Source organism: Macadamia integrifolia, chromosome 1, assembly GCF_013358625.1.
Source record: "Macadamia integrifolia cultivar HAES 741 chromosome 1, SCU_Mint_v3, whole genome shotgun sequence".
Lineage (NCBI taxonomy): Eukaryota > Viridiplantae > Streptophyta > Magnoliopsida > Proteales > Proteaceae > Macadamia > Macadamia integrifolia.
In genome coordinates, this window is record NC_056557.1 from 29221476 (window position 1) to 29238607 (window position 17132).

General features: G+C 36.9%; 1 protein-coding gene across 4 annotated transcripts; it reads left to right on the forward strand.

Moving 5' to 3' along the window:
- Nucleotides 1–1804: 1804 nt before the first annotated feature.
- LOC122073791 (glutamate receptor 2.5-like) lies at nt 1805–16800 on the forward strand. 4 transcript variants are annotated; one of them, XM_042638448.1, is made up of 5 exons: nt 1805–2182; nt 9716–9874; nt 14435–14563; nt 15155–15564; nt 15980–16800. In XM_042638448.1, exons 2-5 carry the CDS (start codon nt 9772–9774, stop codon nt 16685–16687), a joined length of 1350 nt encoding a protein of 449 aa, XP_042494382.1. In that variant the 5' UTR covers nt 1805–2182; nt 9716–9771; the 3' UTR covers nt 16688–16800. The 4 variants fall into 4 exon arrangements, with proteins under 4 accessions (XP_042494382.1, XP_042494359.1, XP_042494366.1 ...); XM_042638425.1 differs by lacking the exons at nt 1805–2182; nt 9716–9874 and adding an exon at nt 13502–14129 and having other exon boundaries at nt 14251–14563; XM_042638432.1 differs by lacking the exons at nt 1805–2182; nt 9716–9874 and adding an exon at nt 13502–14129 and having other exon boundaries at nt 14251–14563; nt 15446–15564.
- Nucleotides 16801–17132: the final 332 nt, after the last annotated feature.

Consider the following 17132-nt stretch of genomic DNA (forward strand, 5'->3'; position numbering starts at 1 on the left):
TTCAATGTTTGACATCTATATGGGTTGAAAATTGATAATACATTTGGAAAATTACAAACCAACATGAATGTTATTATGATACTTCATAAAATTGGAAATTGTATTTTTGGCCACATATTTAGATTATATAATAATTTTATTTTGGATTAAAATTTGACTAAGGAGACGGCTTAGATGATCTGAAATATAAATAAATAATTAAATAACCAACATTAATATTGCCAGGATATTTCATGAAATTAGAAATGAAACAAATAAAACTAAATCTGATAGGGATTGGCTTCAATTTTAGTTAATTTGGTGGGATGACCTGCCCAAAGAAAATTGCATATCATCATCAATTCATGAATAATTTGCACATAAAACGGTAATCTAAGAAAATCTAAACATATGACATCCATTATTCCATTTCATTTCAAGTGCTACACCCAGAGTATAATATATATATATATATATTATTGCATATCATCATCAATGATTGTGCTAGATTTTGTTTCCTATAGGGTATACATCTTAAAATATATATATATATATATATGTATATATTTATCAAATATCTTCCACATGCATCTCAAATGGCAACAATATTAAACATTTTATTTAGTATAATATGTTTTATTTCTAAGAATGTCGTTTAAGGTGATTTGAACATGTTCAATGTAAATCTTTGAATGCTCCTATAAAGAAGAGTGATCAAATCCAGATGGAGGGAGCTAGAAGAGTTAGAGAGAGGCCTCAAATGGACATTGAAGAGTTGGTAAAGAAGTACTTGCAGAAGCTCGGTCTAGATCTTAGTAAGATATCAAATAGAACTGTTTGGAGGGCAAAGATCATGTCGCTGATCGCTTTTAGGTGGGATGTCCCGTAGGTGTAACTTTGTTTTCTTTTCCTTTCTTCCCCCTTTTCTTTCCTTCACTTTTATTTTACAAATTTTTTCCATTGTGGATCCATGTAATTAACACCATTCAATTGGGATAAAGCTCTATTGTTGTTGTAATATGTTTTATTTCTAAAAATTAAGTGTTATCCACACTTAAGAGCCTTTTTTTTTTTGTTTGTATCCACACCTTAAGACCCACGACACATTTATGGATAGGTATTTAAAAGGTGAAGGTTATTATTCTATTAACGATGGGTCTAACTTGTTGTCATCAAAGTGGTGAACTAAAAAAATTTTAAAAGGTAAAAGTTATTATTCTATTAACTATGAGTGCAATTTGTTGTCCCAAAGTGGTGAATTAAAAAATTATAATTTTCTTTTAATTGTTTTCTTTTTATTCTTAAAAGTTATTTAATACAATATTCAAATAAGTATAGGCTTTCAAAATATCGACAGTTATTTAATACAATATTTATATAAAAAGATAATATTTATCCTCATTGAAAAAAAAAATTATCTTAAATGAGTAATATAAATGAAAATTCAATTTTGAGTAATGTTCTAATGTTTCCTAAAATAATTAAATAATTCATTAATTAAACCCAAAAGAAAAATCTTAGATCGATCTACTACTGGCCCTATGTATTGTACACCAACTCATGTGGGACCATCAAACCAACTGTCAGCAACTATCTATCACTTCCCTGCCCAGTCTTCACTCAAAAAGACTAATACACAGATAAGTCAAGAGCTTACAGGCAGTGGCAGCTGCGTATGGGAATGGGAACCACATACTCGGTCTGAAGGGACTGTAGAATTGAAAGTTTAACCCTAATAATGCAAAAGCTATCAACCCATGCTAGGCCAAGTCAAAAAGGTGTGGATTATAAGTCATACCAAAATTTAAAAAGAAAGTCACTTCATTTCTCTTTTCTTTTCTCTCAGTCTAATTTCTGGTTCAATTGTTGAACTCTCTTTTCTTTACAGATTTTTTCTCTCTGATGGGAGATATTGTCTTCTCTGCCTTCCTTCAGGTGGCCTTCACAGGTTGGCCAACCATGACTTTATGGACTTTGTTCTCCGATGGAAGATCAACTTGGATGAAGTGGATTCACTGAGGGACACTTCAACCATGATCAAGCCTTATCTGATGAAGCTGAAGCCAAGCAATTCACCAACCTTCGTGTAAAACTATGGCTCCAACGCCTCAAACAACTCCTCTATGATGCTGAAGACATACTTGATGAGTTTGCCACTGAAGTTCTAAACCTGAAATTGGAATCTGTATATCAGACCCAACAGGTACGCAACCCTCCTGTTCCTCTCATTCCAAGTGAAAGTAATGTTTCCTCTTTCTTCAAGTCCAGTGTTGAATGTGCGGTTAAGGGCTTCAATGAAAAGATAGAAGGAATAAAAGGTATTGGGTTTGGATCAAAAGTAAGGGATATTGATGAGAAGTTAAAAAGTATAGCAAAAGAAGATGTTGTTCTAGGTTTGAACCCTAGCATAGGATCTGGGTCCTCAAGGCTCAGGTTATTCAATCAAAGGCCACCGACGAGTTCTTTGGTCATTAGATCTAAAGTTGTTTCTAGAGAGGAAGATATAGAGAATATTATTGGATAGTTGTTAACGGACCATGATAGTAACAATAATTTCTCAGTGCTACCCATAGTAGGTACGGGTGGGGCCGGAAAGACGACCCTTTCTCAACTTGTTTACAATGATGAGAGAGTTAAGAAGCATTTTGGTCTGAAAGCTTGGGTCTGTGTATCTGAAGATTTTGATGTGGTGAGATTAACTAAAGAAATTCTCGAGTTAGCCATTGGGTCATCCCTTTCTTCTAATTCATTGGATGTGCTATTGGCGAAACTTCAAGATGTAGTGAGTGAAAAAAAGATTTAAAGATTTTTGTTTGTTCTAGATGACATGTGGAATGAAAAGTACGATAGATGGGATACCTTAAGAACCCTTTTTGCATTCGGTGAAGTTGGAAGTAAGATATTAGTTACTACTTGCAAAACGGGGGTGTAAGGGCACAAATTCCGCTCAAGTTTTTTTATTTGAGGGCAGTTTTGTACTTTTTGGATTAGAATTTTTTCGCTATATATTTGTAGTGAGATTTACTTTCTTTGTAAGTAATTCTGAGAGGTGTGAGGATGAGTGCTGTAATCCTATTCTCCATTGATAGTGAAGCAGAATCTCATCTCACTGAGGACGTAGGCAATCTCGTCAAACCTCGTAAACTTGTGTGCATTGTTTGTTCTTGTTTTTCCATTACCTTCTGCATCGCTTTTAGGGTTGCATTTCTACAGTAAGCCTTCGTCATCTTTTTCTCCCTGCAGTGTCATGGGGGGATTCTTATAAAATGCTGTTAGGAATGGGTAATTTAACTAACCTTCAAACACTGAGCACATTCGTTATGAGGTAAAAAAATAGTAGCGAGGGACTTATCCCTACTCCGTGGTACTCGAGAAATTTCAAATTTGGAAACTAGGTTTCATAGAAAATTGGCAATAGTATTTCCAACAAAAAGATTTAGAAATTGATAGATCTTTCTTTAATGTTACAATCCTACAATAAGAAGTTTACACTCATTCAGAAGAATGAACAATAATAATTCCAAACCAACTTTTAGTTTCTTTCTCACTTTATCAAAAGAATGAACCAAACCGATCTGGAACTGGCAGTAGCATTTTAATCAGATTTACAAGAAGTAGGATTTGAATGGACCTTACCCGTCTCCCATCATGAACGTCCATCTGACCGTCCACGTGTCACATGACACGTATCAATCACCAAGATGTTCTTCGCTAGTATCCGCCAGATCTCCTCCCTGCAGAGGATTTCGTGTTGTAACCCGGTAGTCACTGAGAGGGGGGTGAATCAGTGAGTCCAATTCCGATCCCCAAAAACCTGTCTGATGTCTGGCCAAGAAAAACCTGATATACCTGTCCCTGTTTGCACACAGTCGTATGCACACTCAGCCTCTCATAGGCACTTCCAAGTATGCACACCCATTCCACATTCCACGCACTTCAATATAAAATGCAAACAACAAGTACCCACAACACAGGGTTTTTACGAGGTTCGGCAATTTGCCTACATCCCCGGAGTAGTGCCTGTAAAGGCTTCGTACCTACTCAATACACTACTTTTGACTGCACCCACAGTCGGGAGCACCCACACCCAATTTTTTCAAGCCGAAGCTGAGATGGCACTCGTAGTGCCGATACAATGTGTAGCACCCACTACACGGGAGCACCCACTCCCGGTGCTTAGCACCCACTAAGCACACAATAAATAATACAATTAAATTGGGCTTATATCAATGCCCTACAGTCAAGCTCTGCCTAGCATATGCATCCACAACTAGCTAGCATGCTTACAGTTCATCCACAACTAACCTAGCATGTATACATTCATCCACAACTAACCCTAACATACATACATATATGTAATGTAAAATCCAGGGTTAGAGAATCTCACAACCGATGGCCTGAAATGACTGGAAACTTGTACTGACAAGTTTGGTGCTCACACCTTCTCTCTCCTTGGCTTCTTGCTCTTCAAAGCAAACACATCCTTGCTTTCTTCTCTTCTTCCTTGGCTTTGAGTTAATGTACCATTAACACACTTCAACCACCTCTTTTACCTCCTTTAATGGCCTAAGAACATTTATCATCAAGAATGTATGTTCATTCAAGGACCAACAAAGAGGGGGAAGCTTCTCCTACCAAAACCGTAGCCTTCTTTCATTCAAAACCCATTTTTCTTGCTTCCATGGTGTAGGGCTTGAAAAAACGAAGAAGCTGCAACTTGGTTCACCCAAATCCGAGTTAAAATGAGGGAGATATGACCATTTGAAGTTGGAGCAATGAGATAGCCAGAAATGGAATCTTCGTAGGGGTGGCGTAGGCTACACCGTCGGCGCGCGCAACAGGGGCGAAATCTGACCGTAGATCTCATATAAAAGATCTTGTAATCTAAGCCGTCGGATTAAACCAACGGATAATAGATCCAAACCATTAAATTTGAATCTCGATGACGTCATCATGACGTAGGCACTGACATCGTCAGAAGTGTTGTCGATCTATGATTGGTTGCTTTTCCGGATTTTAAGGGAGCTTGTCTCCCACTCACAAAAGAGAAATGGCTTATTGACCGTTGGATCCGAATCCTCCATGTTGGCTTTAATATGATTTCATGAGATCATTAAGATTGGAATCTTCTTTATATCTTCTATACACGTGCGAAACACACTAACATTATTTGATAAGGTGTAGCGCCAGTGCATCAAGAATTATGCACCTAACCAATCAAATCCTACGCGCAAGCATCTATCTCGTCCATATCACACTAAAATCTCAGCAGCCTTTGGATGGGCATCAAGCCTACGTGGTCGAATCTTGATCATCCATTTCACTTCCCTTTACTCCTCTTTATTACAATCAAGCCCCTGCCTATGTTTCAGTGCTTAAAGACCCCTTATAACTCAGACCTTCAAAATCTTTAAATTGCACAAAAGCCCTTCAAATTTCAAAAATAAATTCTGAAAAATCCACCCAACACCGAGAGCAACTGATGGATTTTCGGTTTAGATTTTCGAACCGACTTTACGGAAACACTTATAAATTTTTCATACGATATCCGATCGAGATGAAACAAAGTGCGTTGGAATCGTAACTGGATGCTCTACGACTTTTCAGAAGACTCAATCATCTGAATCATCCATGTAAAAAGACCAAAATGCCCCTACACCTTTCCAATGACGTATCTTTCTCATACGGAATCGGAATGCGATGAAATCAGAACTGTCGGAAATATTGTATTTTTGTCGTATTGTTACATGTAGAACACTTCCTTTAAAAAATTCATCTTCAATGTCGAAACTGCCCTCGACTGCCACAAATGCCGTAACTTCTTCATACGGTATCGGAATGTGACGAAATCAAATGCACTGGACTAGGTAAATTACAATCTATCTTTTTCATTAAGAACCAATCTTCCAAAAATGTCATTTTCATTACCGAAAATGCCCCCGAGCATAAATAGGTCAATTTTGTCAGTTTTGACCTAGAAACCCGCACCACCTATTAATGATGTATTAAATCACTCCGTGCATACCAAGCTGCTCTGTTATCTCATCGGTGACACTGGACACTGCCATGTCATCATTTTCATCCACGTCACCCAAACTGGCCACGTCATCACCGCCACGTGGCCGAGTTGCCAACAAGGACAACCATAAAACAACATTTCGATCCATGGAATTGTGGACTACTAGATGAGGCAACCTACCCTCGACAGGACCTACTAATTGTTACTTTACTTTTGGGCAATATGACTTGGTCTTTGGGAGGTTGGACATTAGATAGTTTCTGTGAGTTTCTGTATGTTAAGTGGAGGCAATGTGATACCGTGATGCATTGGCCATTCATAGATGATATTGTCATTCATTATTTACTTTCTTTTGAGTTATCATATGTACTTTTATGGCGATGTAAATATAGCAATGTAAGTATGTGTGATATGTTTGTTTGTTGTTTATTTTCTTTGAAATTTTTTTTTTATATTATACTATATATGTCTTTCCTGGTATTGGTTGTATGATCGTGACTTTAAACCTATGTAGCATGGTGCTTATACTTATCAAGTTTCTTCCTAGAGACTTACCCTCATAACTTATAGATGATGTTGGCAAGGACTATTATGGAAAGGGCGTGAATGTTAAACTTATTGTTGATCAACAGGAAGACATTGCTTATGGATTCGAAGAAGACAATGATTTCTATTTTTAGATGATGTAGACTTTGTTTTAGACTTTAAAGAAATAATTTAATTCAACATTACTTTAAGTTTAAACATTGAAATAGATAGTTGAACTTTGAATTTTAATATTATATTGGTTTAGTTAACTCTTGCTTGCACTTATATTGTGTGTGGATACTCCGGTTCATTATTGCCTAGAACTTAAAGATCCTGACCATTGACGTCCAAAAACCTTAGGTCAGGATTGGGGTCATCATAGAGGCCTAATCAAGATCAAAACTTCGTTCAATGTGGCAACCCTAACCACCACAACAATGCCAAAATTCGCCATAGCATGGTAACCCTAACAAGTGGAATCAGGATCCGTAGAACCCACAAGGTCGAAATTACCCTCAGCGTGGAAACCTTGACCAATGGAACTCTTTGGATCAGAACCCGAGGTAGGTCGTTGATAATAGAGCCCCTAACGCTTCACCTCTTGCCAACATCGATTTGATGAGTTTGTGCCAGGATGGTAAGATCAAAGAGGTCATTGAGTTCATGAATCAAGGTGTTCATGCCAATCCTCGTACTTTTTTTGCACTATTGACTCCTGTGGGAACTCGAAGTTGCTCGAAGAAGGCAAAACAGGTCCACGATTTCTTATTGCGGTCTCCATTTAAAGGTGATATTCAGTTGAGTAATAAAGTGATGGAAATGTATTGCAAATGTGGGAGTATGGTAGATGTTTGCAGAGTGTTTTATCATACTCTGCAAGAAATATGGATTCCTTGTATTTGATGATACATGGATATGCGATGAATACAGATTGCTGCTTGTGGTGGACTGGTGCTTGTAATGAAATTTCACTACATTTGTAATAAAAAAGGTGAACTGAATATTTAATTGTATTAGTGCTTAATAATGCATGATTTACCTTTTCTTTTGTGTGGGTTTAATTACAAAGATTTCCCATTGTTTCGAAGCTTCAAAGTTATAATCGGAAGAACAAATTTCTGTCCAAGGATATGATTGTCATCTGTATAGCGGTGGTTGTGTAATGATGTCTTTAATATACACTTCATTGTCCTCATCCTCGTCATGAGTTCTCTCCGAATATCATCCATGGTAGTCACTTATAGAACAGAGTAGCCCTAGACCTGCAACTCAATTTTTAATCGATTGAATTTGGGGGTTTTACATGGAAGGGTAAAATAGTAAGTTTACACTTACTCAAGGGTAGACTAGAAAATAGTAACTACACCATGTCATCACTTAACCCTTTTATTCTAAGTAATTTTATTTGAAATGGGGGATGCACTCGATATTATTGGAAAATGAGGGGGTTACATCATATAAAATTTAAATTTAGGGGTGATACAAGAAACTTTTCTTAATAATTATATAATAGTGAGGGGAGTCAATTCCAAGCCCGCACCTGTAGACCCAACCAAGCCTGAAATCAGTCTGGTTAATTTAATTAATGTGCCGGGCTCAAGCTGTTCCTAATTAGTCAAAGTGATTTTCTTTTTTTCTTTATTTATTATAAACTAATAAAAAAAAAGAATAAAAATGAAAGAATCACTTATCATTGAATTTTGAGCTTATGCCATTGTAAACATATTCAATAATATAAGTGAACTATTGAAATAGTGAACCTATTTGATAGTATTTTGTAAAATGACTAGACTCGCTGAATTTACGGTGACTCAGATAAAAAGACAGTCTTATTTGATTGGAATGATTCATGATTGAATCTTGTCATTTTTTTTTACCGAATCTTCATGACTCTTGATTAGATTTTTCAAAATTTTGACTCTGACTTGAATGAATCAAAACCTGATTTTTCAACTCTCTCTATTGACCTAACTAACATTGGCCATTGACAGTCATCATTATTGAAAGAGCCTTAGAGACTATTCAAATTACCATTTTCTCTAGAAGGAAGGAATTGCATTTGTTGATACGGAGAAAGATAGAAATCTTATTGATTGCATTGGACCTCACCCACCATGAGGAAGCACGCAGCAAATAACAATTTTTTTTTTTTTTTTTTGCTAAAAGTCAGCAAGTCAGCAGCAAACAAGTCTTGAGAGGTCTGTTTAGACTGTTCAAAGAAAATAAGTCAACTGTCTATAGGGGTGATTTAGTATGATTTCTCTTTCAAATTTTGTTGGGTGATTTTTGTTTTGAAAATTGTTTAGTATAATTTTTGTATCATATTTCAATGATATATAAATTAAATGGAATAGAAATTTTGAAGTAGCTGAGGAGCAGTTTCAATTTTGAAATTAAAATTGATTTTACTCATGTTTTTCATGAGCACATAGTTTATTTGATGAGTTAAGAAATATTTCATGTTAAAAATAAAACACCGTCCTTCTTCTCTTGATGGTCACACCATCACGTACCATCAAGCAATCACAAGTGCCACAAAATCGATAAAAGAATGCTATTTGGTCGCATGGCCCTTTTGTCTAGCCACAGAGGGGGAGGGGGTGAAATCACAGTCCCCATCCCTGTGAAACACAAAACATACCACCCTTGTTGATGCTTTTATGTGCCCCTTCATTGTTCCCACGTTAGTGCAAGGGCTAAGCGACCTGACAGTGTTCTTCTTCCATAAATATTAATTCTTTCCTTGTACTAGTTCTCCTTATTGCCACTAAACAAGCAAAGTTTATTGCATTAATGATCTTAAAGATCAAAGCTTAAGGTGTTTAGACAATTAAAATAATGGGATCCATCTAAACGAGGTGTTTAAACATTGTATGTAAACTTTTCCAATTTGCTTGCTTAATGAGACTTAGTCATTGACCAGTGTAGTTTAATGCCATCTACTTGGTGGCTGCTGATGCATAGTGAAGGTTTTGCGGAAATTTATTCAATTATATAATCAAGTGGTATTTAATTGTCTATATAATGGGTGGATTTAGTGCCTCAAAGTCTAAACACAAATCCCTCATCCGAATGGGGAAATCAACAAATTTTGTTTCCCTTTTCATCTTCTTATTGTTTTCTTGCTTCTTCACCAATTGCGTTGTTGCTCAAAATGGAAGTGTCAATTCAAAACTTTCTTTCATGTAGGAGTTGTTCTTGACTTAAAATCAAACATTGGGAAGACTGCTGAGAGCTGCATCTCTATGGTTCTATCTGATTTTTATGAAATCAATTCAAATTATACAACAAGGCTAGTGCTCCACACCATGAATTCCGATAATGATACTGTGGCAGCAACATCCTCAGGTACTTAACTGGACCAATCTTTTTTTTTTTTTTACTTAAATTTGTATGCAATTTGATCTCTTTCTCTTCATGTTTTTAATGAATTTCATATTTACCTAGAATTTTTTTTTTATTAGACCCCTTTTGTTTAGAGGTGTTTTGGTTGGAGGTGTTTATAAGGTGAGAGATGTGTACTAACTTTCCCAAAAACATGGGAAAATGAGGTGTTTAGTTGGGTAGGGTGGAAAAGTTTCCAGAAAACACTTGCAAGTCAGGTTTACTCGTCTGTTGATGTGTTTTTCACCCCACCTCTTCCAAAGTCCTATCAAATTGGTAGGACTCTCTCTCTCTCTCTCTCTCTCTCCAAGAACAATAGGTTTTCCCAGAGGGGGAACCCCAGTCGCAGCAGCACTCATTCTTTCCCCTCCTTTAACTATTATTCTGCTGCTTCCTACTAGGCAACACTTTACCAAAGAAGATTTTACTCTTCTCCAAATTAATTTTCTGCCCCGAGAATTCTTGGCATTTTCCTAGAAAATTCTTTAAAATTTCTAACATACCTGATAGAAGCATTCATAAAGATGAAAATGTCGTTTACAAAATGAAGATGACTCGGCACTACTATACCTCGAGGACCTGAAAGAGGCTTGATTTTGTAGTCACAAACCAGATTCTACAATCCTCTACAGAAAACTTCTTCTGTCAAGATAAAAAGAATTGGGGATAGAGGATCACCTTGACGAAGACCTCGGTCCACCCCAAAAAATCCCATTGGACCAGCATTTATAAGAATCAAGATCCTTGTCAAGTATAACAACTGATATACCCACTCAATCCACCTGTGGCTGAAACCAAACCTGTTCAACACCGAAAACAGAAATTCCCAAGATAACGAGTCATACTCTTTATAGATATCCAACTTCAAACTAAACCCACCTCCATGAGTAGGAGCAAACTTGATCGACTCTGATGCCAAGCTAGTGTTAGAGGAAATCGCCTTACCTTTTTGAAATGCCCTTGTTCTTCAAAGATCAGTCTAGGCAGTAATTTAGACAATCTCAATGCATAATTTTTGAAATAGTTTGACAAAGGAAGTTACCCATGGACATGGGCCTGAACTTGTCCAGACTAGTCCCCCACTCCACCTTTGAAATTAATGAAATGAAACTATTGTTTACCCCTTTTGATAACTTCCCTGAGATTAAAAAAAAGAAGAAAGATTAATTAAAAATTTATCAATAGTATTTGCCTTACCATAAGTAAAGGGAAAAAGGGCACAGAGAACAAACCCAATGAAACAGCCTTAATTCTCATGAACAGTAGTACAAGAAATCGTTGACTTCATTGGGGGTGTTCATCGGAAATCGCTCAAATCCTGCCCACAAATGCAAGGCCTGTCATGACTATCACAACTGCTCGTTATCACATTGCCTCATTGGGACTAAAAAACAAGACAACCGGGTAGCACATATTATGGTTATCAACTGATCTAAGCAGTGACATGGGTCAAATTCGGTTATAGAAGTGGTTTGGCGAGAGAGCGGATCAGGTACACGTATGAGAATGTACGAGAACGATTTTGGTCTGTGGATTTAAAATTTAATTTTCTCTCTCTTCATTTAATAGATTTTAAATCCACGGATTAGGGACGTATGTGAACATTCTCGTAAGTGAACCTGATCCGTTCACGTTTGGCAATACCAGCTTCAAGAGATTTACAAAGTAAATATTGACGGATGCTCGTTGGGAAACCCAGGAAGATCAGGGGCGGGCTGGAGGTGTTATACGTGACAGTTGTGGAACTTCAGTCAGATGCCTTGCAAATTATGAAGGTGTTGCAACCAATTTCATGGCCGAATTTGCGGCTTTTTTTGGTGGTATTTTTTTGCTAAAAGATGCTATTATTAAAACAAAAGGGAAAATACATCAACAACTGTGGTGACATGTGTCAAAAATAAACAAAAAAAAAAAATTCCCATGGATTTTTCAGCAAAGATGGTGGAATATAAAACGATACCTAGATGGTATTGATTGGTGTATTTCGCATTGCTATCGAGAGGACAACTATATGGCTGATAAATTGGCGATGCATGCAACAAAGACAACGACAACCTCATCTTGGGATGAAGCCACTGGTTTTATTGTATTGGATATATATTAGGACGGCCACTTAAGGCCAAGGTTTTGGTTTACATAACCTATGTTATTTTGTGTGATTGAGTTGTTATTCTACTGATGGCCATGCCGTAGGTGGAATAGTAGCCCAATGGAATTCTCTCTCATTCTTTGATTCATTATTTTAATAAAATTCTTTGCTGGTCTTTAGCCGAAAAAAAAAAAGCAGTGACATGGGTCCTGTGTAACACACAGTGTGGTTACCATTTCACCTAAGGGATGCTAGGGGTTACCTTAGAGAACAGATAGACATAGGGAGGTTATAGCATGCTTACACAGCTAGACAGGGAACATTATCCCAATTGAAAAGTCAACTCTAATTGCTTTATATCCCCTCCTTTATGGCATTCTAACACATCTACTGCGCATAAAATTTTGGAAAAAAATCGTCTGTTTTTCTTCATCCATGTTTTTCTTGTTTTGCTACCTTCAGAAGGCGACATGTGGCATTACTTTAAGTGAACGGCCAAGATTGAGTTAAAAACCAAACTGGATGTAATAACCCTCACCCAACTGAATTAATCTTGACCGTTGATGACACGTGTCATCTTCTGCAACTAGCTAAACACAAGAACAACAGGGATTAGAAAAACAGATGATTTTTATCCTAAAATTTTAGACTACAAAAGACAAACGAGTTTTTATTTATTTTTTCAAGCTAATGTTTTTCTATCAATTAGAAGATTGTAATCGCTAATTTAATTGGCTTTTGATTTTATACACTTCAATTCATTTACTAGATTTTATAAATGCAGCTTTGTACTTAATGAAAGATTTAGAGGTGCAAGCTATCATTGGGCCACAACAATCGACTCAAGCTTCATTTGTGATTGATCTTGGAGAAAAAGCTCAAGTGCCAATTATGTCTTTCTCTGCAACAAGTCCTTCTCTTTCTCCCCTTAAAAGTCCTTATTTTATAAGGACAGCTATTGATGATTCAACTCAAGTTAAAGCCATTGCTGCCATTATCCAAACCTTTGAATGGAAGGAAGTGGTTTTGATATATGAAGATACAGACTATGGAAATGGGGTTATACCCTATCTCATTGATGCCTTCCAAGAGATTGACGTCCGTTTGCCATATAGAAGTACCATTCCTCTGGATGCAAATGATGATCAAATATTAAAAGCTCTTCATAATTGGAAAAACATCCAAACTAGGGTTTTTATTGTCCACATGTCTTCTTCTTTAGGATCTCGGTTTTTTATTAATGTGGAAACTGCAGGAATGATGAGCCAAGGTTTTGCTTGGATTGTGACTGATGGGTTATCAAGTTTATTGGCTCCCATGGATTCCAATGCTATTGATTCAATGTAAGGTGTATTGGGTGTAAGACCATACATACCAAAGTCAAAAAAGCTTGAAGTATTTAAAGTCAGATGGAAAAGAAGGTTCTACTCAGCAAACAATTCATTCAGTGAAACAATATCAGAACTTCCAAGTCTCTATGGGATATGGGCATATGATACAACTTGGGCACTAGCTATGGCAGTTGAGCAAGTTGGAACCTTGAATCCTCAGTTCTTGAGTAGGAACACCACCAACAAATTAACTGATCTTTCCAGCCTTGGATACTCAACAATTGGTCCCCAACTTCTCCAAACTATCTTGAGCACTACATTTAAAGGATTGACTGGTGATTTCAATCTGATTAATGGGCAGTTGCAATCTTCTGCTTTTCAAATATTCAACATTATTAGAGAAGAGGAGAGAGTGATTGGATATTGGACCCCAATGAAAGGAATTTCAAGGCAGTTAAACACAAAAAATAAGTTGACTTCTATGAGTAATCTAAAAGCTATTTTATGGCCAGGTGACTCAATAAATAAGCCAAAGGGTTGGGATATACTGACAAATGGTAAAGAGTACTTAAAAGTTTTGGTGCCAAATAAGCATATATATGGGTTCAGTCAATATTTGAGCATTGAACGAGATCCCATTACTAAGAAGGCAACCAATTTCACTGGGTTCTGTATAGAATTATTTGGTAATTTAACAAGTAGGCTACCCTTTGGTCTCCCCTATCAATATCAAGCTTACCCGTTGGATGGAAAATCTATTCACAACTATGGTGAAATGATTGACGAAGTTTACTATATGGTAAGTGAGATATATATATATATATATATAATTTGTTTTTCTATCATCTTCATGAAATGTATTAACTTATATTTATCCATCCAAGAGAATTCTTATTTTGTTTAGTGATGGAAACAAACAGAACTTCGATGCAGTAGTGGGGGATATATCAATTTTGGCAAATCGATCAAATTATGTAGATTTTACAATGCCATATACAGAATTTGGGGTGACAATGGTGGTGGCAATGAAAGATAATTTGGAGAAAGAATTCTGGATGTTCGTAAAGCCTTTAAGCCTAGGTGTTTGGCTGGTAACTTTTGCAGGTTTCGTTTACATAGGGGTGGTTGTGTGGATTCTTGAACATCCTACAAATACTGAGTTTGGGGCCTCACATCGAGAACGAATTGAAAAAAGCATCTGGTACTCCTTCTCAACGCTCGTATTTTCCCAACGTATGTACACCCTCTACCTTCTCTCTATTCTCATTTATTTCCATTAACATCACAAGAAGATAATGGGGTGTTTGAGAATATTCTTTGAAAGCATTTTCCTTCTCCTACCATGCAAGAAGATAATTTTTATTTATTTAATTTTTGTTTTGGATAAGTACCTACCTATAGGAGGGGAGGGGGAGGTAACTGCCAAGAGGCTTGAACTCAAGACCTCCTAGTCAGCATCAACTTAGCGCACCACAGCTTCAACAGCTGCCCTAGGCAATTGTCGTTCAAGAAGATAATTGCTGCTAAACCTGTTGGAGCATCTGAAAATGTTGTTCAACCCTAACTTGCCCTACTTTGTTAAACATGCATGTGGTTTGTCAATTCTACATAGTGCCTGGTTGTTAAGGTAAAGCCACCTTTTCTAGAACTCCAATTGGCATTCTCCTCCCTTTGCATGAGGATTTGGTTATATTGGACATAATTATAACCAATCCAGGGATGCCCCTAGGTGGCCAATTAGGGTTAGAATCAAATTGATATCTAGAAAGGTCCAGTGAGGAAAAGACACAAAAATAAAATAAAAGTTTCTTTTACTGGTTGCAGGAGGGAGCATTGAGAACAACTTAACAAGGGCTGTATTGATAACATGGGTGTTCTTTGTGCTCATATTAACACAATGTTACACTGCAAGCCTCTCATCTAAGTTAACAGTACAACAATTGCAGCCAACAATCACTGATTTAAACGACATAAAGAATAATGGATATTATGTGGGACACCAATATGGTTCATTTGTGAAAGACTTCCTGATCGACCATTTGCATTTGGACAAGTCCAAGGTCAAGAGTTATAAAACTCCAGATGAATATCATTATGCTTTGTCTAATGGAACAGATAATGGAGGAGTTGCTGCCATTTTTGATGAACTTCCTTATGTCCAAGTCTTCCTCAATATGTATTGTAATAGATACACTACAGTTGGACGCACCTACTCGTCTGAAGGATTTGGCTTTGTAAGTCTCTTTTTCTCTATGGTGAAAGTTAGCATATTGTTCACACTTTGAGCCACTCAGGTGGAGTGTTTAGTGCTCTTCGTTGTTTTTAGTGAAAGTTGAATGGTTCTCATTCAACCCTGGTATGACCCGATTCATACAATTGTGGGGTTAGTATGGACCCGTGGGACTAGTCAGGCCAAAGGCCTGGATACCGATCGTTAGCAAAAGAAAAAAAAAGAAAAAAAAAAACTTAGCATATTGTTTAGAGTAGAAAGAAAAACAAGAGGCAGAAAAACAAAAACCAGAGTTAACCCTTGATCAGATTATTTCAGTTCCCAGATAGGCATAAACTACATCTAGGTGCCCATGCGTAAACCCTACATTGTAATTTCTATTTTCCCATGAAAGAATTGTGGCTTCTTATTTCTTCCAGGTCTTCCCTAAAGGTTCTCCTTTAGTGTCTTATATGTCAAGGGCAATTGTAAATATTACTGATGATGGGACATTAGACAAAATTAAGCAAAGGTGGTTACAAAATCAAACAAATTGCAACAACAATGCAGATGTTTCTTCAACATCAACCAACCAGCTCACCCTTCGAAGCCCTGGAGGTCTCTTCCTCATCATAGGAGTCATTTCAGGCCTTTCACTGTTAATACACTTATTCCTATTTGTGTATGGGAGTTGGCATGTACAAACCACTAGAATGTTTCTAAGATCATCTTGGAGAAATGTTAGACATATGATCATTTATATCACAAATTCTCTCAGGAGGAGGTACCATGTAACTGAAGTTGGACCCATGGAAAGTCAACCTACAGTTACTAGGGACATAGAAGAAGGCACTGTTAAAGAAGAATTTGGATCCATGGAACTTCAACAAAGGGGTGCCAAGCACAGGGAAGAACCCATTGTTGAAGAATGCATTGTTGAAGGAGGAGGCATTGTTGAAGAAGAAAACACTGTTGAAGGACTATCAAGGCGGTGCTTGAAAGTAAACATCGATGGCACCGACTACGACCACTATCCAAGACTTCCTATTACCAACAATGTAGCAAGATGGACAAGCATCCGCCCATGGAAATATTGTCAAGAATGTATAACTCCTCTATGGAAAAACAAAAATGAAACTACCTATTAAAGGAATCGATACTTCATGTAATTTGCATCCCAGTTCAAGTAGTTGTACCCCAATAGATTGTAAATCAATTCTTCTATTGTAGTTGTTTAAGTTTTTCAAGAAATATTTTTCCAGTTTCCTTCTCTTTTAACTCTTCAATCTGGTATTAAAAGTAAGATATTGACATTCTCTTCCATTGATCATTATTATTTTTGTTGCCTTTGAACCGAAAGTACAACAATTCCGACCTTGGTCCTCCTTGTCGTAATGCTTCAATCAATACTACACTTCTTACTTTTTTTTTTTTTTTGCTAAAGGATGATTTTATTGAAGGAAAAAAAGGGAAAAATACATCTAAAGAAGAAAGAAATTCAAGCAGGCTCGCAACCACTACAGCCACTTGCAAACTCCACCTTCGGCATAGCCATCAGCAAAGTGAACAAGCGAGAGCCTAGCAGAAGTGAAA

What these genes read in the sequence shown, in the direction of transcription:
- LOC122073791 (XM_042638425.1), top strand. Translation starts at nt 13,515, where the DNA reads ATGGCAGTTGAGCAAGTTGGAACCTTGAATCCTCAGTTCTTGAGTAGG. An exon ending in AACGCTCGTATTTTCCCAAC is followed by an intron (nt 14,564 to 15,154) that starts GTATGTACACCC and finishes TACTGGTTGCAG; the next exon opens with GAGGGAGCATTGAGAACAAC. An exon ending in CGTCTGAAGGATTTGGCTTT is followed by an intron (nt 15,565 to 15,979) that starts GTAAGTCTCTTT and finishes TATTTCTTCCAG; the next exon opens with GTCTTCCCTAAAGGTTCTCC.